Source organism: Chiloscyllium punctatum, chromosome 17 (genome assembly GCF_047496795.1).
Source record: "Chiloscyllium punctatum isolate Juve2018m chromosome 17, sChiPun1.3, whole genome shotgun sequence".
Lineage (NCBI taxonomy): Eukaryota > Metazoa > Chordata > Chondrichthyes > Orectolobiformes > Hemiscylliidae > Chiloscyllium > Chiloscyllium punctatum.
Genome location: NC_092755.1, coordinates 48,826,958 through 48,851,495, shown reverse-complemented (window position 1 = coordinate 48,851,495; position 24,538 = coordinate 48,826,958). Strand labels below are relative to the sequence as shown.

Below are 24,538 nucleotides of genomic sequence, written 5' to 3'. Positions count from 1 at the left end.
AGTGTTCTGCTTCTTGCATCGATAGCCCAGCAACCAATTCTGACCTTTTCTACAGCTCTGTCTACTGTTTGTTAGACCCTTTTATTCCACGTCGCCAGTCAGGTTCAATAATGTGTTCACTTCTGTCGCAAGCTCAGTTTATGGTAGCACTGGACACATTGGATCTCAGAGTGATACCTGAATTGAGAGATCATGGGTTTAATTTTTGTAGTTTGGTTACTGTGATGTTTTGTCACTGAACATATTCACTCCAGATTGCTAATACCCTTTTAATAAAAAAAAACACGACTTTATTTCACAACTTTAAAGAAAAGTCTATCTATTTGTAAGACAGCTTAGAAATGTTATATAAACAGCAAAAAGGAAAAAAAATTCAACCCTTTCCCCAACAATATCCTTTACAGATACTGAGAACAATTGTGTAGAAGAGTCACTGGACCCGAAATGTTAACTCTGCTTTCTCTCCACAGACGCTGCCAGACCTGCTGAGTTTTCCCAGTAATTTTTGATTTTTGTTGCTGATTTCCAGCATCCACGGTTCTTTGGTTTTTTTTTTGTAAATCAATCACTTCTGCGAAAGACTCAGTCATACTGTAGCTTTAATAAATTTCTGTTCTCCTTCATTGATTACCTCATGCAATTATATTGCAGCAGCCCATTAATTATATCTGGAATTATGGATTATAAAAGTGTGCCCACAGCAAGTATTGCAACTGTACATCCTTCTTGAGCAAAGTTGGCTCTCTCACACTTGGATGACACCGTGTGGATATTTAAAAAGACAATTTTTCAGAAATGGTCTGAGTTTCTGTTGCCTCTTCTCCGACATTGTTCATCAGTTCAGCCTGCAGCCATCACAGCTCAATGTAATACCCACCTCCAATTCTGTGCGATTTTGAAACCCAGTATTTCCACAGTTTTTTGTTTCCCTGCTGTAATACACCCAAGTGCTGACAAACACTGTATTTAAAACTGATGCAAAATCTTCATTTAATACCTCTTCGATAATTTTACCCTCTCAGATTGGATGTCTTCCTTCAGCCCTGCATTCCCCTAGCTATTCTTTGTAATCTATAAAAGGCCTAACCTTCACATTCATCTTGAGCTTTTTATAAAGACATTTCCTTTCTCTCCCTGTCCACTGCTCTTCCTTCGTTCCTGATGATTTTATCCAGTGTCAGGAACCCTGGTTTTTATCATTACACCCTTCTCTTAAGTTAGCTTAGGTTTATCTCCAGACTACAATGGTTTGACAAAACCCATCTTGCATTACATCAGCACTTTATCCAGCTGCTGTTTGTAGGTTTTCCACCGCTGTTATATCGGCCCATTAGCTAACCTTACTGTTCGCTTACACTGCCCGGTATGTAATAGAGGTGACGGCAGTGGGGTTGGTGTTTCCTATCAGCGAGAGAGCCGGGGAGATCACTGTGTCACATCTTTGAGGCACAGCCTGCTGAAGTAAGTGCCATTCCCTAAACTGGACAGCATTGGACATTTCCCAGGTGAGTCAGAGGCCAACAGCACCACTGGAAGGCAATGGCTGCAGCCAGTATGACACCTTACCAGAGGCTGAGTACTGTATTGTCATTGGATCCCAGACCTCTGGTGAGTGAAAGCAGGGCAGGGGGGAATGTGGCGATAAGCAGCATTATCATAGAGTCATAGGGCACGGAAACAGACCCTTCGGTCCTACTAGACCACACTGACCATGTTCCCAAACTTAAACTATTCCCACCTCTCTGCGCTTGGCCCATATCCCTACAAACATTTCTTATTCATGTACTTATCGAAGTGTCTTTTAAATGTTGTAACTGTACCCTCATCCACCACTTCCTCTGGCAGTTCATTCCACACACGAGCCACATTCTGTGTCTTTAAGAAAGTTAGCCCTTATGCCTTTTTAAAATCTTTCTCCTCTCCCCTTCAAATATGCCCCCTAGTTTTGAACTCACCCACTTTAGGGAAAAGGCCTCTGCCTTATCTGTGCCCCAATAATTTTATAACCCTCTAAGATCACCCTTCAACCTCCCCCTCTCCAGTGAAGCAAGTTCCAGCCTGTTTTTATAACTTAAACCTGCCATCGCTTTCTGTTTTTACATAGGACTATCGTGATTCTTCTTCTCTGCCAGTTCTCCAGTGTCGCATTAGCTACCTAGAAGACCATAGACATAGGGAGTAGAAGTAGGCCATTCAGCCCATCAAGCCTGCTCTGCCATTCAGTGCGATCATGGCTCATCTGGTAATCCTCATCTCCACTTTCCCGCCTTTTCCACATAGCCCATGATTCCCTGATGGATTAAAATGGCCTATCTCAGCCTTGACAATACCTAATAACCCCACCTCAACAGCCCTGTGCAGCAAAGAATTCCACAGATTTACAACATCTCGAGAGAAGAAATTCCTCCGCATCTCTGTCTTAATTGTGCCACGCTCTTGGATCTTTGGCTAAGGAACTGCTCCTTTATCGGATTGATACCTGTCCTGGATAAATTCTAAACAGCATTTTCTCACTCTGTTTTACAACAGTTTGCTTAAGTCGGAGTGCCCAGTTTTACAACATTTCCATCTTTTAACAGTGCCCCAGTGCTCTGTCTTGCCTCCACTGTTTGTTCCCACGGCCGTGCTGACAGGCTGTTTCTCTCTTTGTTACAGACGAGTTCCCTGACAGTCACCGACCCTCCATTCAGGTGGATCATGAGGGCAGGTTCTATGAAGACTTTTATAAGTGAGTCTTATTTCTGATTTTCCTTTTTGTCGTGCAGTCCAGGTCTGTGTGGCCTCTTGAGTGAAAGCTTAGGCCGTGAGTTACTGGAAGAAACGGTGTCCAAACAGGAGTGACTCAGACATCAGAACATCTGAGTGAACCACAACAGATCCTTTACATTGCTGTTTTCTGTCTATTGTGGGTGTGAACTGTTTATCCAGGTGACAGTGAGGTCTGCAGATGCTGGAGATCAGCGGGGAGAGAGTGTGTTTCTGGAAAAGCGCAGCAGATCAGGCAGCACTTGAGGAGCAGGAAGATCGACGTTTCAGGCCAGAGCCCTTCGTGAGGAATTCTGAAACGTCGATTCTCCTGCTTCTCCGATGCTGCCTGACTTGCTGTGCGTTTCCAGCAACACCGTCACAACTCGAGCTGTTTAACAAACTGGCCTTGATTGTATTTTGGTTTAACGTTATAATGTTGCTCTGAAGATAAATTCAGTTCAGAGTCCCAGAGAGAGATCAGTAACTGAGATGGCAACTGATTGGAATAATCAGTGATTCAGCTGCTTTGGGAGCTTTGAATGACCACGTACCACGGGAGTTTTAAATCAATGGAAGCCACTTGACACATTCGGTTGTCGTTTACTCCTTGTGTTCGGATGGTCATCATCCAGCTGAGACTGGCCTGACTAATAGACGGAACAGCTATCATGACTCCCACACCAAGTGGGAAGTCGCTCCTTTGAGGTGTTAGCTTTATTTGCAGACACCTGGCGCACTAGTCTGAGGAGGCGGAGGCTGTAAGTCATTCCTTTTCCCCCTCTCTGTCATTGTAATTGCCTTGATTTCTGTTTGCATGCTTCGATGTGACTCATGCAGAGATTCGTGCCTGTCTATCTCAGGCCCTTTCTCGGCCTATTGGCCTGGTCTCTTGTTAGATCTGGAGGCCTGGCCCAGCCATCCAGATAAATCCGAAAACTGCTGCCACGTGACCAAATGAGGGTGAAACAGAAAACTGAAGCCCAGAGGGATGCAACAGAGGGTCTGACTGGCTCCAACAAGAGATTGGCCAATGGAGTATCTGGAAATGATTGGAGCCAATCTCGTGGACCATGTGGAGCGGCTGAAAATAAAGACACCAGATACATTGCTGCGGCTTTGTCTGGGATTGGTTTGATTTGAAGGGTCAGATTAGACCAGGAATGGAACCACTCCCTGGTCATAGCATTAACAGTCTAAGTAAAGTACAGCACATGGGAGGGGGCACAGGGTGGGGAGGAAAGCCTACTGGCCTCCTGCTGTGCTGGAAGTTTCTCTAATTCTCTCTGTCCATCACTGACCACGCTGAGCAGCTCGAGAGGGCACACACTTTTCAGTAGATTGCATATGCTCACGTGGTTGAATGTTTTGGTGTGATTGATCAAAGGCAGGAACTGCAGTGGTCTCTTTTGTTCACAGTATTTCTCTTGCAACCACTGGACTGATCATATGGAATGGCCACACCTGATCCTATTTACTATCTTTAAATATTTCTATGTCTAATTGGTTGAATCTCTCTTGTAATTAATAAGGGCAGCTTTGAATCAATGCTGACTTCTATCACAGTGATATTAGACTTCCATCAGTCAGCATTTTCCATTCCTATATGCCGAGTGTTGAGTGCAGTATTTTAGATCACATCATAAAGTGTGTTCAATCTCACTTCTGTTGCCAGAGGAGACCTGTTCAGATTGATTAGATTAGATTAGATTAGATTACTTACAGTGTGGAAACAGGCCCTTCGGCCCAACAAATCCACACCGACCCGCCGAAGCGCACCCACCCACACCCATTCCCTTACATTTACCCCTGCACCTAACACTACGGGCAACTTAGCATGGGCAATTCACCTAACCTGCACATTTTTGGACTGTGGGAGGAAACCCACGCAGACACGGGGAGAATGTGCAAACTCCACACAGAGAGTCACCTGAGGCGGGAATTGAACCCGGATCTCTGGCGCTGTGAGGCAGCAGTGCTAACCACCGTGCCGCCCACATGAGTCTAGGAATTGTTGATTTTGACCTCGGCAGGGAGTTTGACTGATACTAATAAGACGATGGTGTCTGTTTTAAATGAGCATCCTTTTAAGGATGGTGTCCTATCCCAGGAGGACAGGAAGGAGTGATTGGTTTTATAGGTGATGTGTTGTAGCTCCATGTGTTGTGAATGTTGTTCGGAAGTCAGGTCTGCTGGTCCGATTGATGCCAGTCCCCTGATCTTGGGGGTTTCTGGGACACCTTGTGGTTTAGTTTTTTTTCCTGAGAGAAGGTTTTATTTCCACACAAACTTTGAGCAGCAAAGCTCACGTGGTCTCAGTCCACGTGGTTCTGAGCTATGATAGCAGGGGCAGAAGGGCAATGACTCATGCTGCACATTCAGCCTTACATCAAATGTCATTCATTTAACATTGTCACGTCTGAACTGCGAGGTGATTTGAACAAATGTTGGTTAACTTGGAGGGTGTGTGGTTTGATAAAGCAGGAGCTGCGAGAAGACAGCACAGGAGTGCACGTGAGTGTCCTGCTAGCTGGCGAATCACTGCCTCTGACACATTTTTAATTGGATCCTGCTGCTAATTTTCACAGGGGGTTTAGTTATTTTTGTATAAATCAGTAAATAAATGTAGTAATGACCTCAGTTTGCGAATGACATCTGAAGCCATTTAATGATGTTCCTTTTGTTGTCCACTTCCTGTTGTGTTTCCCAGAGTTGTTGCCCAGAATGAACGGCGGGAGGAGTGGACGTCACTGCTTACAACAATTAAAAAGCTATTCATTCAGTATCCTGTGCTGGTGCGTTTGCAGGAAGCAGGTACTTACACATCACAGGAACTTTTGGGTCAGGGTTAATAATGTTTACACAGACTATACTGGATTATTAATTCAGTGGCATCAAAGCTGTGCTAACACTGGGATGGCAGTATTACTGAGGGAGGTTTACACTGGGATGGCAGTATTACCTGAGGGAGGTTTACACTGGGATGGCAGTATTACTGAGGGAGGTTTATACTGGGATGGCAGTATTACTGAGGGAGGTTTATACTGGGGTGGCAGTATTACTGAGGGAGGTTTACACTGGGATGGCAGTATTACTGAGGGAGGTTTACACTGGGATGGCAGTATTACCTGAGGGAGGTTTATACTGGGATGGCAGTATTACTGAGGGAGGTTTATACTGGGGTGGCAGTATTGCTGAGGAATGTTTATACTGGGGTGGCAGTATTACTGAGGGAGGTTTACACTGGGATGAGTATTGCTGAGGGAGGTTTATACTGGGATGGCAGTACTACTGAGGGAGGTTTATACTGGGATGGCAGTATTTCTGAGGGAGGTTTATACTGGGATGGCAGTATTACTGAGAGGGGTTTACACTGGGATGGCAGTATTACTGAGGGAGGTTTATACTGGGGTGGCAGTATTACTGAGGGAGGTTTATACTGGGATGGCAGTATTGCTGAGGGAGGTTTATACTGGGGTGGCAGTATTGCTGAGGGAGGTTTATACTGGGGTGGCAGTATTACTGAGGGAGGTTTATACTGGGGTGGCAGTATTACTGAGGGAGGTTTATACTGGGATGGCAGTATTATTGAGGGAGATTTACACTGGGATGGCAGTATTACTGAGGGAGGTTTACACTGGGATGGCAGTATTACTGAGGGAGGTTTACACTGGGGTGGCAGTATTGCTGAGGGAGGTTTATACTGGGGTGGCAGTATTACTGAGGGAGATGTATACTGGGATGGCAGTATTACTGAGGGAGGTTTACACTGGAATGGCAGTATTGCTGGGGAGTTTTACACTGGGATGGCAGTATTACCTCAGGGAGGTTTACACTGGAATGGCAGTATTACTGAGGGAGGTTTATACTGGGATGGCAGTATTGCTGAGGGAGGTTTATACTGGGGTGGCAGTATTACTGAGGGAGATGTATACTGGGATGGCAGTATTACTGAGGGAGGTTTACACTGGGAAGGCAGTATTGCTGAGGGAGGTTTATACTGGGATGGCAGTATTGCTGCGGAGTTTTACACTGGGAAGGCAGTATTACTGAGGGAGGTTTACACTGGAATGGCAGTATTACTGAGGGAGGTTTATACTGGGAAGGCAGTATTGCTGGGGAATTTTACATTGTTCCATTGTGCAGTATATATAAAACCTACACTACTGCACAGGGTCAGACCTTTCGGCCCTTTATGCCCTGCCAAACGTGACACCAAATGAAATTACTTCCTTGTGCGGCCCTTGGTCCCTATCCCTTAGATCACACACATGTTCTGATCTAAAAATCCCCCTTTTTTCCCTGTTGCATCTGCCTCCACTATCACCCCTGATTGTGTTTAAAAAAACCTTCTCCCACTTCCTGTGTTTAAAAAAAACTTTGCTTTGTGTCTCCTTTGAACTTTCTGCCTCTACCCTTAAGTGTATTCTCCCTAGTTTTAAACATTTGAATTTGGGGGTCGGGGCAAAGGAATCTGGCTATTAACCCTATCAATGCATCTCGTACTTTTATAGACTTCTATCACTTCTCCCACAGACTGTCCTGCTTCAGAGAAAACAACCAGTGTTTTTCTAGCCCCTCATACCCTCTAATCCAGACAGCATCCTTGTAAACCTTTTCTGCGCCCTATCCACAGCCTCCACATCCTCCCTGTATTGTGGCGACCACAACTGAACGCAGTACTCTAAATGTGGCCTAAACAAAGCCTTATAAAGCCGCAACCTGACATCCTGACTCTGGTACTCAGTTCCCCGTCCGATGAAGGCAAGAATGCCATCCGCCATCTTTACCACCTGATCGACTTGCTTGGCCACTTTCAGGGAGCTAAGGACTTGAACCCTAAGATACCCCGACATCAATGCCATTCAGAATCCTGGCATTAACTGTATTCTTTTCCTTAACATTTGGTCTACCAAAATGCAGCACCTCACACTTACTGGATTAAACTCCATTTGCCATTTCTCTGCCCTTAACTGCAGTTGATCTATATGCCCCTGTGTGCTTTGACAAACACCTACACTATCCACATCTCCACCAATTTTTATATCGTCTGCGAACTTACTAACCCACCCAGCTACGTTTTCTCCCATGTCATTGATGTTTGTCACAAACAGCAGAGGTCCCTGTGGAACACCACTAGTCACAGGCCTCCAGCCTGAAAAGCAGCCTTCCTCAACGACCCTCTGCCATCCACTGTGCAGCCAATTCTGAATCCACATGGCCAGGTCACCATGGATCCCATGCATCCTAATCTTCTGGCTCAGCCTATCATGAGGGACCTTGTTGAAAGTCTTACTAAAATCCACGTCGACAAAATCCACTGCTCCACCCTCAACGATCACCTTCTCGAAAAATTCAGTCAAGTCAGTAAGACGTGACCTACCCTGCACCAAGCCATGCTGATTGTCCCTAATTAGGCCATGCTTTACCAAACGCCCGTAAATCCTGTCCCTAAGGATTCTCTCCGCTTGCATTACTGATACATCTCCGAGTCCTGAGGAAGACCGGAAATTTGCACGTTCTTCTGCAGGATGTTCAAACATCCACCTAGCCTGTCCTGACTACTCTGTGATCAGCCAGAAGCAGGCAGGCTTGGGCTTTCTGACCTAGACGTACATTAATTCTGGGATTGCTTTACTTTGAGATGTTCTAAAGTCCGCAAGCATCTTTGTAAATCAGCTAGAGTGTCAAAGACCTCCAGAATCCACGGTAGGTAGCAGCTAATTTATGCACAGCATGATCCGACTAACAGCAATGAGGTGATGTTCAGGTCTAGTCATACAGCATGGAAATAGACCCTTCGGTCCAAATCGTTGATGCTGACCACGTTTTCCAAACTAAACTAGTCCCACTTGCCTGCATTTGGCCCATATCCCTCTAAACCTTTTCTATTCATGTACTCGTCCAAGTGTCTTTTAAAAGTTTCCTCTGGCAGCTCATTTCACACACGATTGACTCTGAAAAAGTTGTCCCGCACGCCCTTTTTAAACCTTTTCCCCCTCATCTTAAAAAATGCTCTCTAATTTTGAACTCCCCCACCCTAGGGAAAAGACCTTTGCTATTCACCTTATCCATGCCCCCTCATGAACTTATAACTCTCAATAAGGTCACCCCTCAACCTCCTACACTCCAGTGACAAAAGTCCCAGATTCTCCTTAGAACTCAAACCCCTCCAGTCCTGGCAACATTCTGGGTAAATCTTTTCTGAACGCTTTCCAAGAACAGGGTAGCAAGAATTATGCACAGTACTCCAAAAGTGGCCTCACCAACATCCAGTCTAACCTCAACATGAATCCAACTCCAGTAGTAAGTCGTCTGAGCAATGAAGGCAGGAGTGCTAAGCACCCTCTTAAACACCACAGTCAGCTGTGTATCAGCTTTCAAAGAACTGTGTACCTGAACCCCTAGGTTTATCCATTCGACAACACTCCTCAGAGCCCGAACGCTAACTGTGTAATTCCTGACTTTGTTTGTTTTACCAAAATGCAGTGCTTCCTAATTATCCAAATTGAACCCCACCTGGCACTCCTCAAGCCGTCGACTCAATTGATTAAGATCCATTTTTACTCTCCGCCTTCTTCGTTTTCGACTGTGCCACCAATGTTGGTGTCATCCGCAAACTTACTCACCATGCTTCCTAACTTGTCGTCCAAGTCGTTTAGATAAATTCCAGACAAAAGTGGACCCAGCAGCGATCCTTGTGGCTCACCGCTGGTCCACCACCACCCTCTGTCTCCCACCGTCAAGCCAATTTTGCGTCCAGTTGGCAAGCTCGCCCTGAAACCCGTGTGATCTAACTTTACTAACGAGTCTACCGCGTGGAACCTTGCCAAAAGCCAGACTAGAGACCACGGCGATAACGTCCACTCTGCCCTCATCAAACTATTTTGGTTACATCCTGAAAAAAAACTCAATCTGTGAGAAATGATTTCCCAAGAGCTAAGCCATGCCGGCTATCCCTAATCAGTCCTGGTCTTTGGAAATGCATGTAAATCCTATCTTTCAGAATCCCCTCCAACAACTTCCCCTCCACTGACTCTCAGTGTCAGTCTCACATGTATATAGTTCCCAGGCTGCTCCTTACAGCTCCTTACAGTCTTCCAGCACCTTACCTGTGGCTGTAGATGGTACAAATATCTTGGCTAAGATAATCTGTTTCATGACTCATTGACAGATATGATTCGGAGAGGTCGGTGTTGGACTGGGGTGTACAAAGTTAAAAATCACACAACACCAGCTTATAGTCCAACAGGTTTGATTGGAAGCGCAGTAGCTTTTGGAGTGACGCTCCTTCATCAGGTGGTAGTGTCTATCACCTGATGAAGGAGCGGCGCTCTGAAAGCTAGTGTGCTTCCATTTAAACCTGTTGGACTATAACCTGGTGTTGTGTGATTTTTAACATTGACAGATAAGTATTGGCAAATTTACCCCTACCCTGCAACGTAAAGGTTTTGATGTTTTATACTGTTTAAAGTCTCATTTGAAAGATGGAACTGCCAGCAATGTATCACTGTCTCAGATCTGTGCTGTCGCATCGGTCTTCAGTGGTTTTGATTCTCTGAAGGCAGGGTAGCTTAAACCCATAACCCTCTGACAGAACCAAGAGTCCATCTGACAACTAACATTGTCCTCTTGTGGGCAAAGCATCTGATGATTGACATTGAGGTTGACATATGAACTGCTGTCACAGGATGGAACCGAGACACGTGAAGGGGGTGGGGAAGTTGCGCAAAAAACCCACTTTCTATCCACATTGTTGTGATCACACAGTTGACTGTGTTTAGGATTGTTAGTGTGTGGTTTGAGGAGTTTCCTCTCTGAGCACTGTGACTTGGGAGCTCCATGGCTGGTGTGTACATGCACGCTGAGTTGCTCAGTCTCCTTGAGAATTCGATCAAGATGACAGGCCTTGCTGTGGTCGATGCTCTCAGCTCTGTAGTCAGGAGTGCTGAGGTTGAGGAACCAGTAGCAACCTCCAACCCCTTCAGCTTTAGCTTGTCGCTCCTGAGCAGCAGGCCAGTTAAAGACTCCCTTTGCATGATCCCAGTCAAAGGGAGAATGGGATTTGTGCCCAATTGCTGCATGTTAACACCAGCAGCAAAGGCTGGACGTTAACCAGGACCATTACTCGCTGATGCTACAAACTGATGCTTTGTTTCCTTCCTCAGATGGTTTTCCACGTGGACAGAATTCTACAGCAGCTCAAGGAAACTATTTGGAGGCCATCAATCTCTCCTTCAATGGTATGGATTTGTGTGTGTGAGAGTGTGCATGGACTGGGCTCTCTGAATGGGGCCCCAACTCCAACAGACCAGGGAAACCCAGCCATCACAGTAGTGGCATAAAATTGATTGTATTGATCTTCCGCTGATGAGGGAGAAATGAGCCATTAATCTGATCCGATCGGTTTCCCTGTGTCAGTTTACAAAGCGACGTGATGCCGACTGTGTGTGTTCAATTCCCCTCACCAGCTGAGGTTACTATGAAGGACCCAGCCTCTCAATCTCGCCCCTCGCTGGAGGTATGGTGGCCCTCAGGTCGGGTCGCCACCAGTCTTTCTTTTCTCTCTCGCTCTCTCTCCCTCTCTCTCTCGCTAGCTCTCTCTCTCTCTCGCTCTCTGAAGTGACTTGACATCACTGCCTGGTGTCTTCCACTAGAAAATGTAAGTCCAATTTGTAATATTCTCTGATACTCGGTGTTGAATAACCCTCCTGCACGCTCTGTCACAGCTCGTGTGAGACATTGCCAATGTGCAGAGAGCTGTTTTCCATATGAATTGGAGAGAAGACAGAAAGGTGATGATAAATGCCCAATACGTTCACCATCTATCTGTGACAATGATTTGCTTTAATATCCCAAAGAACTTGCTCAGCTTTAAGTTGAGCATGTGGGAATGAGTGAATCTTGGATGTGATGGAATCTTAATTGGCCCTTCTGGGAACAAGAGTGATCAGTTGCTGTGGTGGTATATGAAGCAAAGACAGATTTCCACGGTTTGAGCTATATGGAGAGGTTGAACAGGCTGGGGCTGTTTTCCCTGGAGTGTCGGAGGCTGAGGGGTGACCTTACAAAGGTTTATAAAATCAAGAGAGGCATGGATTTTTCCCTGGGGTAGGGGAGACCAGAAGTAGAGGGCCCAGGTTTAAGGTGAGAGGGGAAAAATATAAAAGGGGCCTCAAGGGCAACTTTTTCACGCAGAGGGTGGTACATGTATAGACTGAGCTGCCAGAGGATATGGTGGAGGCTGATACAATTGCAACATTTAAAAGGCATCTGGATGGGTCTATGAATAGGAAGGGCTGAGAGGGATATGGGCTGGGTGCTGGCAAATGGGACTAGATTAGGTTACGATATCTGGTCAGCATGGACAAATTGGACCGAAGGGTCTGTTTCCATGGTATCCATCTCTATGACTCTATATGCAGGTTAGATGGATTGGCCATGCTAAGTTGCCCACAGTGTCTAGGGATGTACAGGCTAGATGGGATAGCCATGGGGAATGCAAGCTTGTCGGCCAAGGTGGGGGTGGTGTCTTGGGTCAGGTCCAGGTGGGATGCTCTTCGGAGGGGCGGTATGGAATCGATGGGCCAAATAGCCTGCTTCTACTCTGTAGGGATTCTATGATTCTTTATAAAACCACAGACCAAGAGTTCCGTGCTCACCCTTGTAACCCAATCCGAGCTCTTCATAGCTGGCAGACAGAGAGCATGTTCAGAACATCAGGAATAAGGGCAGGGGTGGGCCATACATATACAGTCTTTTGAGTCTGTTGTACACCGTGCCATCATAACTGATCACAAGCCGACCTTGATTTACTGAGCTGCTTCCAGGGTCCCTTGATTCTGTGAGAGACCAAGGTTCTGTCGACTTGAGCCTAAAATTTAAGAAACAGTGGGCAATGTACCAGAACGCCAAAGATTGACAGTCGTTGGAGTTGATGAATTGTGTCTCGTCTCAGGGACCCGGAACCCCATAAGGTTAACTGATTGGGCCACGTGCTGCCACCTGTGACGATACGATGGAAGCAGGTTAATTTAACGTAGGCCTTGTCCCTCATTTGTTTCACTGCTCATGGGAAATCTTTCCTTCCCTCCTTTAGTCTTTGACAAGCATTACATAAACAGGAACTTTGACCGCACTGGCCAGATGTCTGTCGTTATCACACCTGGAGTGGGAGTATTTGAAGTTGACCGACTTCTGATGATTCTTACCAAGCAACGGATGATCGACAATGGTAGGCATCGATGTGCTTCCATGTTCCACTGTTCAGTCATGTTTGATGACCTGTGTTCAGAACGTGATGCTGGAAAAGCACAGCAGGTCAGGCAGCATCTGAGGAGCAGGAGAATGATGTGTGTGTGTGTGGGGGGGGGGGGGATTGGGGGGTGGATTGTCATACACTCATGGAGCTGTGGTGGGGTATCAGAAGGTGGCTGTATGGGGAGGGGGAGTGAGAGGTAAACGCGGGTCGGAGACGGGGAGTGCTGTACATGTGTGTTGGGGGTTTGGCATATGGGTGTAGACTGTGATGGGGGTATCATGTCACATATGCAAGGTGTGGGAGTATTTTGAGTTTGTGGGGTAAGGTGTGGTGGGGGTGTCGCGTGCAAGGTATGGTAGGGGTGTCGCATATGCGAACGTGTGTGGGGGGGGGTAAGGTATGGTGCGGGTGTCGCATATGCGAGCGTGCGTGGTGAGGGTGTCGTGTGTGTGTGGGGGTAAGGTGTGGTAGGGGTGTCGTGTGTGTGGGGGTAAGGTGTGGTGGGGGTGTCGTGTGTGTGGGGGTAAGGTGTGGTGGGGGTATTGTGTGTGGGGGGTAAGGTGTGGTGAGGGTGTCGTGTGTGTGGGGGTAAGGTGTGGTGGGGGTGTCGTGTGTGTGGGGGTAAGGTGTGGTGAGGGTGTCGTGTGTGTGTGTGGGGGTAAGGTGTGGTGGGGGTGTCGTGTGTGTGTGTGGGGGGGTAAGGTGTGGTGAGGGTGTCGTGTGTGTGGGGGTAAGGTGTGGTGAGGGTGTCGTGTGTGTGGGGGTAAGGTGTGGTGAGGGTGTCGTGTGTGTGGGGGTAAGGTGTGGTGAGGGTGTCGTGTGTGTGGGGGGGTAAGGTGTGGTGGGGGTGTCGTGTGTGTGGGGGTAAGGTGTGGTGGGGGTGTCGTGTGTGGGGGGGGTAAGGTGTGGTGGGGGTGTCGTGTGTGTGTGTGGGGGGGTAAGGTGAGGTGGGGGTGTCGTGTGTGTGTGGGGGGGTAAGGTGTGGTGGGGGTGTCGTATGTGTGTGTGGGAGTAAGGTGTGGTGGGGGTGTCGTGTGTGTGTGTGGGGGGGTAAGGTGTGGTGGGGGTGTCGTGTGTGTGTGTGGGGGTAAGGTGTGGTGGGGGTGTCGTGTGTGTGTGTGTGGGGGTGTAAGGTGTGGTGGGGGTGTCGTGTGTGTGTGTGTGGGGGGGTCAGGTGTGGGTGGGGGTGTTGTATGTGTGTGTGGGGGGGTAAGGTGTGGTGGGGGTGTCGTGTGTGTGTGTGTGGGGGTGTAAGGTGTGGTGAGGGTGTCGTGTGTGTGTGTGTGGGGGGGTAAGGTGTGGTGGGGGTGTGGTGTGTGTGTGTGGGGGGGTAAGGTGTGGTGGGGGTGTCGTGTGTGTGGGGGGGTAAGGTGTGGTGGGGGTGTCGTGTGTGTGTGGGGGGGTAAGGTGTGGTGGGGATGTCGTGTGTGTGGGGGGGTAAGGTGTGGTGGGGGTGTCGTGTGTGTGGGGGGGTAAGGTGTGGTGGGGGTGTCGTGTGTGTGTGTGGGGGTAAGGTGTGGTGAGGGTATCGTGTGTGTGTGTGGGGGGGTAAGGTGTGGTGGGGGTGTCGTGTGTGTGTGGGGGGGGGTAAGGTGTGGTGGGGGTGTCGTGTGTGTGTGTGTGGGGGTAAGGTGTGGTGAGCGTGTCGTGTGTGTGTGTGTGGGGGGGTAAGGTGTGGTGGGGGTGTCGTGTGTGTGTGGGGGGGTAAGGTGTGGTGGGGGTGTCGTGTGTGTGTGTGTGGGGGGGTAAGGTGTGGTGGGGGTGTCGTGTGTGTGTGGGGGGGTAAGGTGTGGTGGGGGTGTCGTGTGTGTGGGGGGGGGGGTAAGGTGTGGTGGGGGTGTCGTGTGTGTGGGGGGGTAAGGTGTGGTGGGGATGTCGTGTGTGTGGGGGGTAAGGTGTGGTGGGGGTGTCGTGTGTGTGGGGGGGTAAGGTGAGGTGGGGGTGTCGTGTGTGTGTGGGGGGGGGTAAGGTGAGGTGGGGGTGTCGTGTGTGTGTGGGGGGGGGTAAGGTGAGGTGGGGGTGTCGTGTGTGTGTGGGGGGGGGTAAGGTGAGGTGGGGGTGTCGTGTGTGTGTGGGGGGGGGTAAGGTGTGGTGGGGGTGTCGTGTGTGTGTGTGGGGGTAAGGTGTGGTGGGGGTGTCGTGTGTGTGGGGGTAAGGTGTGGTGAGGGTGTCGTGTGTGTGTGTGGGGGGGTAAGGTGTGGTGGGGGTGTCGTGTGTGTGTGGGGGTGAGGTGTGGTGAGGGTGTCGTGTGTGTGTGTGGGGGGGTAAGGTGTGGTGGGAGTGTCGTGTGTGTGTGTGTGGGGGTAAGGTGTGGTGGGGGTGTCGTGTGTGGGGGTAAGGTGTGGTGGGTGTGTCGTGTGTGTGTGGGGGGGGGTAAGGTGTGGTGGGGGTGTCGTGTGTGTGTGGGGGGGTAAGGTGTGGTGGGGGTGTCGTGTGTGTGTGTGGGGGGGTAAGGTGTGGTGGGGGTGTCGTGTGTGTGTGTGTGGGGGTAAGGTGTGGTGGGGGTGTCGTGTGTGTGTGTGGGGGGGTAAGGTGTGGTGGGGGTGTCGTGTGTGTGTGTGGGGGGGTAAGGTGTGGTGGGGGTGTCGTGTGTGTGCCTGGGGGTCAGGTGTGATGGGTGAAAGGTATGGTGGGTGTGTCGTGTGGGTGTGTGGGCGTATGATGTTGTGGGGGTGTCATCTGTGTGTGTGGGGGCAAGGTGTGTTGGGGATATCGTGTGTGTTTGGGTAAGGTGTGGGAATGTCATGTGGTGGGGGTGTCGTGTGTATATGTCGTGGTAAGGTATTGTGGGGGTGTCGTGTGTTGGGGGGTAAGGTGGGGTGTCGTGTGTGTGTGGGGGGGTAAGGTGTGGTGGGGGTGTCGTGTGTGTGTGTGGGGGTAAGGTGTGGTGGGGTGTCGTGTATGTGTGTGGGGGTGTAAGGTGTGGTGGGGGTGTCGTGTGTGTGTGGGGGGGTAAGGTGTGGTGGGGGTGTCGTGTGTGTGTGGGGGGGGTAAGGTGTGGTGGGGGTGTCGTGTGTGTGTGGGGGTAAGGTGTGGTGGGGGTGTCGTGTGTGTGTGTGGGGGGGTAAGGTGTGGTGGGGTGTCGTGTATGTGTGTGGGGGTAAGGTGTGGTGAGGGTGTCGTGTGTGTGTGGGGGGGTAAGGTGTGGTGGGGGTGTCGTGTGTGTGTGGGGGTAAGGTGTGGTGGGGGTGTCGTGTGTGTGTGTGGGGGGGTAAGGTGTGGTGGGGGTGTCGTGTGTGTGTGGGTGGGGGGGTAAGGTGTGGTGGGGGTGTCGTGTGTGTGTGGGGGGGTAAGGTGTGGTGGGGGTGTCGTGTGTGTGTGTGGGGGGGTAAGGTGTGGTGGGGGTGTCGTGTGTGTGGGTGGGGGGGTAAGGTGTGGTGGGAGTGTCGTGTGGGTGGGGGGGTAAGGTGTGGTGGGAGTGTCGTGTGTGTGGGGGGGGGTAAGGTGTGGTGGGGGTGTCGTGTGTGTGTGGGGGGGGGTAAGGTGTGGTGGGGGTGTCGTGTGTGTGTGTGGGGGTAAGGTGTGGTGGGGGTGTCGTGTGTGTGTGTGTGGGGGTAAGGTGTGGTGGGGGTGTCGTGTGTGTGGGGGGGTAAGGTGTGGTGGGAGTGTCGTGTGTGTGGGGGGGTAAGGTGTGGTGGGGGTGTCGTGTGTGTGTGGGGGGGTAAGGTGTGGTGGGGGTGTCGTGTGTGTGTGTGGGGGGGTAAGGTGTGGTGGGGGTGTCGTGTGTGTGTGTGGGGGGGTAAGGTGTGGTGGGGGTGTCGTGTGTGTGTGGGGTAAGGTGTGGTGGGGGTGTCGTGTGTGTGGGTGGGGGGGTAAGGTGTGGTGGGAGTGTCGTGTGGGTGGGGGGGTAAGGTGTGGTGGGAGTGTCGTGTGTGTGGGGGGGGGTAAGGTGTGGTGGGGGTGTCGTGTGTGTGTGGGGGGGGGTAAGGTGTGGTGGGGGTGTCGTGTGTGTGTGTGGGGGTAAGGTGTGGTGGGGGTGTCGTGTGTGTGTGTGTGGGGGTAAGGTGTGGTGGGGGTGTCGTGTGTGTGTGTGGGGGTAAGGTGTTGTGGGGGTGTCGTGTGTGTGTGTGGGGGGGTAAGGTGTGGTGAGGGTGTCGTGTGTGGGGGGGTAAGGTGTGGTGGGGGTGTTGTGTGTGTGGGGGTAAGGTGTGGTGGGGGTGTCGTGTGTGTGGGGGTAAGGTGTGGTGGGGGTGTCGTGTGTGTGTGGGGGTAAGGTGTGGTGGGGGTGTCGTGTGTGTGTGGGGGTAAGGTGTGGTGGGGGTGTTGTGTGTGTGTGTGGGGGTAAGGTGTGGTGGGGGTGTTGTGTGTGTGTGGGGGTAAGGTGTGGTGGGGGTGTCGTGTGTGTGTGGGGGTAAGGTGTGGTGGGGGTGTTGTGTGTGTGTGTGGGGGTAAGGTGTGGTGGGGGTGTCGTGTGTGTTTGGGGGGGTAAGGTGTGGTGGGAGTGTCGTGTGTGTGTGTGGGGGTAAGGTGTGGTGGGAGTGTCGTGTGTGTGTGTGGGGGTAAGGTGTGGTGGGGGTGTCGTGTGTGTGTGTGGGGGGGTAAGGTGTGGTGGGGGTGTCGTGTGTGGGGGGGTAAGGTGTGGTGGGGGTGTCGTGTGTGTGTGTGGGGGGGTAAGGTGTGGTGGGGGTGTCGTGTGTGTGGGGGTAAGGTGTGGTGGGGGTGTCGTGTGTGTGTGGGGGGGGGTAAGGTGTGGTGAGGGTGTCGTGTGTGTGGGGGGGGTAAGGTGTGGTGGGGGTGTCGTGTGTGTGTGTGTGGGGGTGAGGTGTGGTGGGGGTGTCGTGTGTGTGTGGGGGGTAAGGTGTGGTGGGAGTGTCGTGTGTGTGTGTGTGGGGGTAAGGTGTGGTGGGGGTGTCGTGTGTGGGGGGGTAAGGTGTGGTGAGGGTGTCGTGTGTGGGGGGGTAAGGTGTGGTGGGGGTGTCGTGTGTGTGTGTGGGGGGGTAAGGTGTGGTGGGGGTGTCGTGGTGTGGTGGGGGTAAGGTGTGGTGGGGGTGTCGTGTGTGTGGTGTGTGGGGGGGTAAGGTGTGGTGGGGGATGTCGTGTTGTGGGGGTAGGTAGGTGTGGTGGGGGTGTCGTGTGTGTGGGGGGGGTAAGGTGTGGTGGGGGTGTAGTCGTGTGTCGTGTGTGTGGGGGGGTAAGGTGTGGTGGGGGTGTCGTGTGTGGGGGGGTAAGGTGTGGTGGGGGGTGTCGTGTGTGTGGGGGGGGGTAAGGTGTGGTGGGGTGTCGTGTGTGTGTGTGTTGTGGGGGTAAGGTGTGGTGGGAATGTCGTGTGTGTGGGGGTAAGGTGTGGTGGGTCTGTTATGTGTGTGGGTAAGGTTGTGGTGGGATCGTGTGTGTGTGGGGGTAAGGTGTGGTGTGGGAATGTCATGTGGTGTGTGGGTAGGTGTGGTGGGAATGTCGTGTGTGTGGGGGTAAGGTGTGGTGGGGGTGTCGTGTGTGTGTGGGGGTAAGGTGTGGTGGGGGGTGTCGTGTGTGTTGGGGGGTAAGGTGTGGTGGGATGTCATGTGGTGTGTGGGTAAGGTGTGGTGGGTGGATGTCGTGTGTGTGGGGGTAAGGTGTGGTGGAATGTCTGTGGTGTGTGGGGTAAGGTGTGGTGGGATGTCGTGTGTGTGGGGGTAAGGTGTGGTGGGGATGTCATGTGTGTGGGGGGGTAAGGTGTGGTGGGGGTGTCGTGTGTGTGTGTGGGGGGGGTAAGGTTGTGTGTGGGGGTGTCTGTGTGTGTGTGTGGGGGGGGGTAAGGTGTGGTCGGGGGGTGTCGTGTGTGTGTGTGTGGGGTAAGGTGTGGGTGGGGGGTTGTCGTGTGTGTGTGTGGGGGGGTAAGGTTGTGGTGGGGGGTGTCGTGTGTGTGTCGTGTGTGGGGGTAAGGTGTGGTGGGGGTGTCGTGTGTGTGTGGGGGGGGGTAAGGTGTGGTGGGGGTGTCGTGTGTGTGTGTGTGTGGGGGTAAGGTGTGTGGGGTAGTGTGGTGTGTGTGTGTGTGGGGGGGGGGTAAGGTGTGGTGGGGGTGTCGTGTGTGTGGGGGGGGGTAGAGGTGTGGTGGGGGTGTCGTGTGTGTGTGTGTGTGGGGGTAAGGTGTGGTGGGGGTGTCAGTGTTGTGGGGGGGTAAGGTGTGGTGGGGTGTCGTGTGTGTGTGTGGGGGGTAAGGTGTGGTGGGGGTGTCGTGTGTGTGGGGGGGGTAAGGTGTGGTGGGGGTGTCGTGTGTGTGGGGGGTAGTGTGTGTCGTGTGTGTGGGGGGGTAAGGTGTGGTGGGTGTGTCGTGTGTGTGTGTGTGGGGGGTAAGGTGTGGTGAGGGTGTCGTGTGTGTGGGGGGTAAGGTGTGGTGGGGGTGTCGTGTGTGTGGGGGTGTGAGTGTGTGTGGTGGGGGGGTAAGGTGTGGTGGGGGTGTCGTGAGTGTGTGTGTGGGGGGGTAAGGTGTGGTGGGGGTGTCGTGTGTGTGTGTGGGGGGTAAGGTGTGGTGGGGGTGTCGTGTGTGTGTGGGGGGGGGTAAGGTGTGGTGGGGGTGTCGTGTGTGTGGGGGGGGTAAGGTGTGGGTGGGGGGTGTCGTGTGTGGTGAGTGTGTGGTGTGGGGGGGTAAGGTTGTGGTGGGGGTGTCGTGTGTGTGTGTGGGGGGGTAAGGTGTGGTGGGGGTGTCGTGTGTGGTGTGGGGGGTTGGGGGTAAGGTGTGGTGGGGGGTGTCGTGTGTGTGGGGGGTAAGGGTGGTGGGGGTGTCGTGTGTGTGTGGGGGGGGGTAAGGTGTGGTGGGGGGTGTCGTGTGTGTGTGTGGGGGGGTAAGGTGTGGTGGGGGTGTCGTGTGTGTGTGTGGGGGGGGGTAAGGTGTTTGGTGGGGGTGTCGTGTGTGTGTGGGGGGTAAGGTGTGGTGGGGGTGTCGTGTGTGTGTGTGGGGGGGTAAGGTGTGGTGGGGTGTCGTGTGTGTGTGTGGGGGGGTAAGGTGTGGTGTGGGGTGTGTCGTGTGTGTGTGTGGGGGGGGTAAGGTGTGCGTGGGGTGTGCGTGTGTGTGGTGTGGGGGGGTAAGGTGTGGTGGGGTGTCGTGTGTGTGTGGGGGGGTAAGGTTGGTGGGGGTGTCGTGTGTGTGTGTGGGGGGTAAGGTGTGGTGGGGGTGTCGTGTGTGTGTGTGGGGGGGTAAGGTGTGGTGGGGGTGTCGTGTGTGTGTGTGGGGGGGTAAGGTGTGGTGGGGGTGTCGTGTGTGTGGTGTGGGGGGGGGTAAGGTGTGGTGGGGGTGTCGTGTGTGTGTGTGGGGGGGTAAGGTGTGGTGGGGTGTCGTGTGTGTGTGGGGGGGTAAGGTGTGGTGGGTGTGTCGTGTGTGTGTGGTGGGGGGGTAAGGTGTGGTGGGTGTGTCGTGTGTGTGTGGGGGGGTAAGGTGTGGTGGGGGTGTCGTGTGTGTGTGTGGGGGGGGTGGTACGTGTGTGTGGTGGGGGTAGTGTGGTGGTCGTGTGTGGGGGGGGGTAAGGTGTGGTGGGGGTGTCGTGTGTGTGTGTGGGGGGGTCAGGTGTGGTGGGGGTGTCGTGTGTGTGGGGGGTGGGTAAGGTGTGGTGAGGGTGTCGTGTGTGTGTGTGGGGGGGTAAGGTGTGGTGGGGGGTGTCGTGTGTGTGTGTGGGGGGGGTAAGGTGTGGTGAGGGTCGTTGTGTGTGTGTGTGTGTGGGTGGTGGGGGTAAGGTGTGGTGAGGGGTGTCGTGTGTGTGTGTGGGGGGGTAAGGTGTGGTGAGGGTGTTGTGTGTGTGTGTGGGGGGGGTAAGGGTGTGGTGAGGGGTGTGTCGTGTGTGTGTGGGGGGGGTAAGGTGTGGTGAGGTGTTGTGTGTGTGTGTGGGGGGGTAAGGTGTGGTGAGGGTGTCGGTGTGTGTGTGGGGGGGTAAGGTGTGGTGGGGGTGTCGTGTGTGTAGTGTGTGGGGGGGGGTAAGGTGTGGTGGGGGTGTCGTGTGTGTGTGTGGGGGGTAAGGTGTGGTGGGGGTGTCGTGTGTCTGTTGGGGGGGGGGTAAGGTGTGGTGGGGGTGTCGTGTGTGTGTGTGGGGGGTAAGGTGTGGTGGGGGTGTCGTGTGTGTGGGGGGGGGGGTAAGGTGTGGTGGGGGTGTCGTGTGTGTGTGGGGGGGTAAGGTGTGGTGGGGTGTCGTGTTGTGGGGGTAAGGTGTGGTGGGGGTGTCGTGTGTGTGTTGTGGGGGGTAAGGTGTGGTGGGGTGTCGTGTGTGTGGTGGGGGGGTAAGGTGTGGTGGGGGTGTCGTGTGTGTGTGTGGGGGGGTCAGGGTGTGGTGGGGGTGTCGTGTGTGTGGGGGGTGGGTAAGGTGTGGTGAGGGTGTCGTGTGTGTGTGTGTGGGGGGGGGGGGGTAAGGTGTGGTGAGGGTGTCGTGTGTGTGTGGGGGGTAAGTTGTGGTGAGGGTGTGTTGTGTGTGTGTGTGGGGGGGTAAGGTGTGGTGGGGGTGTCGTGTGTGTGGGGGGGTAAGGTGTGGTGGGGGTGTCGTGTGTGGGGGGGGTAAGGTGTGGTGGGGGTGTCGTGTGTGTGTGTGTGTGGGGGGGTAAGGTGTGGTGGGGGTGTCGTCGTGTGTGTGGGGGTAAGGTGTGGTGGGGGTGTCGTGTGTGTGGGGGAGGGGGGTAAGGTGTGGTGGTGGGGGTGTCGGTGTGTGTGTGTGGGGGGTAAGGTGTGGTGGGGGTGTCGTGTGTGTGTGTGGGGGGGTAAGGTGTGGTGGGGGTGTCGTGTGTGTGTGTGGGGGGGTAAGGTGTGGTGGGGTGTGTCGTGTGTGTGTGGGGGGGTAAGGTGTGGTGGGGGTGTCGTGTGTGTGTGTGGGGGTAAGGTGTGGTGGGGGTGTCGTGTGTGTGGGGGGGTAAGGTGTGGTGGGGGTGTCGTGTGTGTGTGTGGGGGTAAGGTGTGGTGGGGGTGTCGTGTGTGGGGGGGGTAAGGTGTGGTGGGTGTGTCGTGTGTGTGGGGGTAAGGTGTGGTGGGGGTGTTGTGTGTGTGGGGGTAAGGTGTGGTGGGGGTGTCGTGGTGTGTGGGGGTAAGGTGTGGTGGGGGTGTCGTGTGTGTGGGGGGGGTAAGGTGTGGTTGGGGGTGTCGTGTGTGTGTGTGGGGGGTAAGGTGTGGTGAGGGTGTTGTGTGTGTGTGTGGGGGGGTAAGGTGTGGCGAGGGTGTCGTGTGTGTGGGGGGGGGGGGTAAGGTGTGGTGGGGGTGTCGTGTGTGTGTGGGGGTAAGGTGTGGTGGGGGTGTCGTGTGTGTGGGGGGGTAAGGTGTGGTGGGGGGTGTCGTGTGTGTGGGGGGGGGGTAAGGTGTGGTGGGGGTGTGTCGTGTGTGTGTGTGGGGGTAAGGTGTGGTGGGGGTGTCGTGTGTGTGTGGGGGGGTAAGGTGTGGTGGGGGTGTCGTGTGTGGGGGGGTAAGGTGTGGTGGGTGTGTCGTGTGTGTGGGGGGTAAGGTGTGGTGGGGGTGTCGTGTGTGGGGGGGGTAAGGTGTGGTGGGGGTGTCGTGTGTGTGTGTGGGGGGGTAAGGTGTGGTGGGGGTGTCGTGTGTGTGTGTGGGGGGGTAAGGTGTGGTGGGGGGTGTCGTGTGTGTGTGTGGGGGGGTAAGGTGTGGTGGGGGTGTCGTGTGTGTGGGGGGGGTAAGGTGTGGTGGGGGGTGTCGTGTGTGTGTGTGGGGGGGTAAGGTGAGGTGGGGGTGTCGTGTGTGTGTGTGGGGGGGTAGTGTGGTGGGGGTGTCGTGTGTGTGTGTGGGGGGGTCAGTGTGGTGGGGGTGTCGTGTGTGTGTGGGGGGGTCAGGTGTGGTGGGGTGTCGTGTGTGTGTGGGGGGTAAGGTGTGGTGAGGGTGTCGTGTGTGTGGGGGGGTAAGGTGTGGTGGGGTGTCGTGTGTGTGTGTGTGTGGGGTAAGTGTGGTGGGGGTGTCGTGTGTGTGTGTGTGGGGGTAAGGTGTGGTGGGGGTGTCGTGTGTGTGTGTGGGGGTAAGGTGTGGTGGGGGTGTCGTGTGTGTGTGGGGGGGTAAGGTGTGGTGGGGGTGTCGTGTGTGTGGGGGGGTAAGGTGTGGTGGGTGTGTCGTGTGTGTGTGTGGGGGGGTAAGGTGTGGTGGGGGTGTCGTGTGTGTGGGGGGGTAAGGTGTGGTGGGGGTGTCGTGTGTGTGGGGGTAAGGTGTGGTGGGGGTGTCGTGTGTGTGTGTGGGGGTAAGGTGTGGTGGGGGGTGTCGTGTGTGTGTGTGTGGGGGTAAGGTGTGGTGAGGGTGTTGTGTGTGTGTGTGGGGGGGTAAGGTGTGGTGGGGGTGTCGTGTGTGTGTGTGGGGGTAAGGTGTGGTGGGGGTGTCGTGTGTGTGGGGGTAAGGTGTGGTGGGGGTGTCGTGTGTGTGTGTGGGGGTAAGGTGTGGTGGAATGTCGTGTGTGTGTGGGGGTAAGGTGTGGTGGGAATGTCGTGTGTGTGTGTGGGGGTAAGGTGTGGTGGGAATGTCGTGTGTGTGTGGGGGTAAGGTGTGGTGGGAATGTCGTGTGTGTGTGTGTGGGGGGGTAAGGTGTGGTGGGGGTGTCTGTGTGTGTGTGTGGGGGTAAGGTGTGTGGGGGAATGTCGTGTGTGTGTGGGGGTAAGGTGTGGTGGGAATGTCGTGTGGTGTCGGTGGGGGGGTAAGGTGTGGTGGGAATGTCATGTGTGTGGGTAAGGTGTGGTGGGAATGTCGTGTGTGTGGGGGGTAAGGTGTGGTGGAATGTCATGTGGTGTGTGGGTAAGGTGTGGTGGGAATGTCGTGTGTGTGGGGGTAAGGTGTGGTGGGAATGTCATGTGTGTGGGGGGGTAAGGTGTGGTGGGGGCGTCGGTGTGTGTGTGGGGGGGGTAAGGTGTGGTGGGGGTGTTGTGTGTGTGTGTGGGGGGGGTAAGGTGTGGTGAGGGGTGTCGTGTGTGTGTGTGTGGGGGTAAGGTGTGGTGGGGGTGTCGTGTGTGTGTGTGTGGGGTAAGGTGTGGTGGGGTGTCGTGTGTGGGGGGGTAAGGTGTGGTGGGGTGTGTCGTGTGTGTGTGGGGGGGGGTAAGGTGTGGTGGGGGTGTCGTGTGTGTGTGTGGGGGGGTAAGGTGTGGTGGGGGTGTCGTGTGTGTGTGGGGGGGTAAGGTGTGGTGAGGGTGTCGTGTGTTGTGGGGGTAAGGTGTGGTGGGGGGTGTCGTGTGTGTTGGGGGTAAGGTGTGGTGGGGTGTCGTGTGTGTGGGTGATGTTGGGGGGTAAGGTGTGGGTGGGGGTGTAGGTGTGTGTGTGGGGGGGTAAGGTGTGGTGGGGGTGTCGTGTGTGTGTGGGGGGGTAAGGTGTGGTGGGGGTGTCGTGTGTGTGTGTGGGGGGGGGTAAGGTGTGGTGGGGGTGTCGTGTGTGTGTGTGGGGGGGTAAGGTGTGGTGGGGGTGTCGTGTGTGTGGGGGGGTAAGGTGAGGTGGGGGGTGTCGTGTGTGGGGGGGTAAGGTGTGGTGGGGGTGTCGTGTGTGTGGGGGGGTAAGGTGTGGTGGGAATGTCGTGTGTGTGGGGGTAAGGTGTGGTGGGAATGTCGATGTGTGTGGGGGGGGTAAGGTGTGGTGGGTGGGGTGTCGTTGTGTGTGTGTGGGGGTGGGTAAGG

The 24,538-nt window shown here is 53.8% G+C and overlaps 1 protein-coding gene across 1 annotated transcript in view; it reads left to right on the top strand.

Annotated features, from left to right (window-relative positions):
* The window catches only part of depdc5 (DEP domain containing 5, GATOR1 subcomplex subunit), a 221,816-nt gene that overhangs the window by 34,905 nt on the left and 162,373 nt on the right, over nt 1-24,538 (top strand). The window contains 4 exon segments of the mRNA XM_072587095.1: nt 2,656-2,728; nt 5,456-5,559; nt 10,914-10,988; nt 12,845-12,979. Of these exon segments, the coding sequence (XP_072443196.1) occupies nt 2,656-2,728; nt 5,456-5,559; nt 10,914-10,988; nt 12,845-12,979 (387 nt within the window).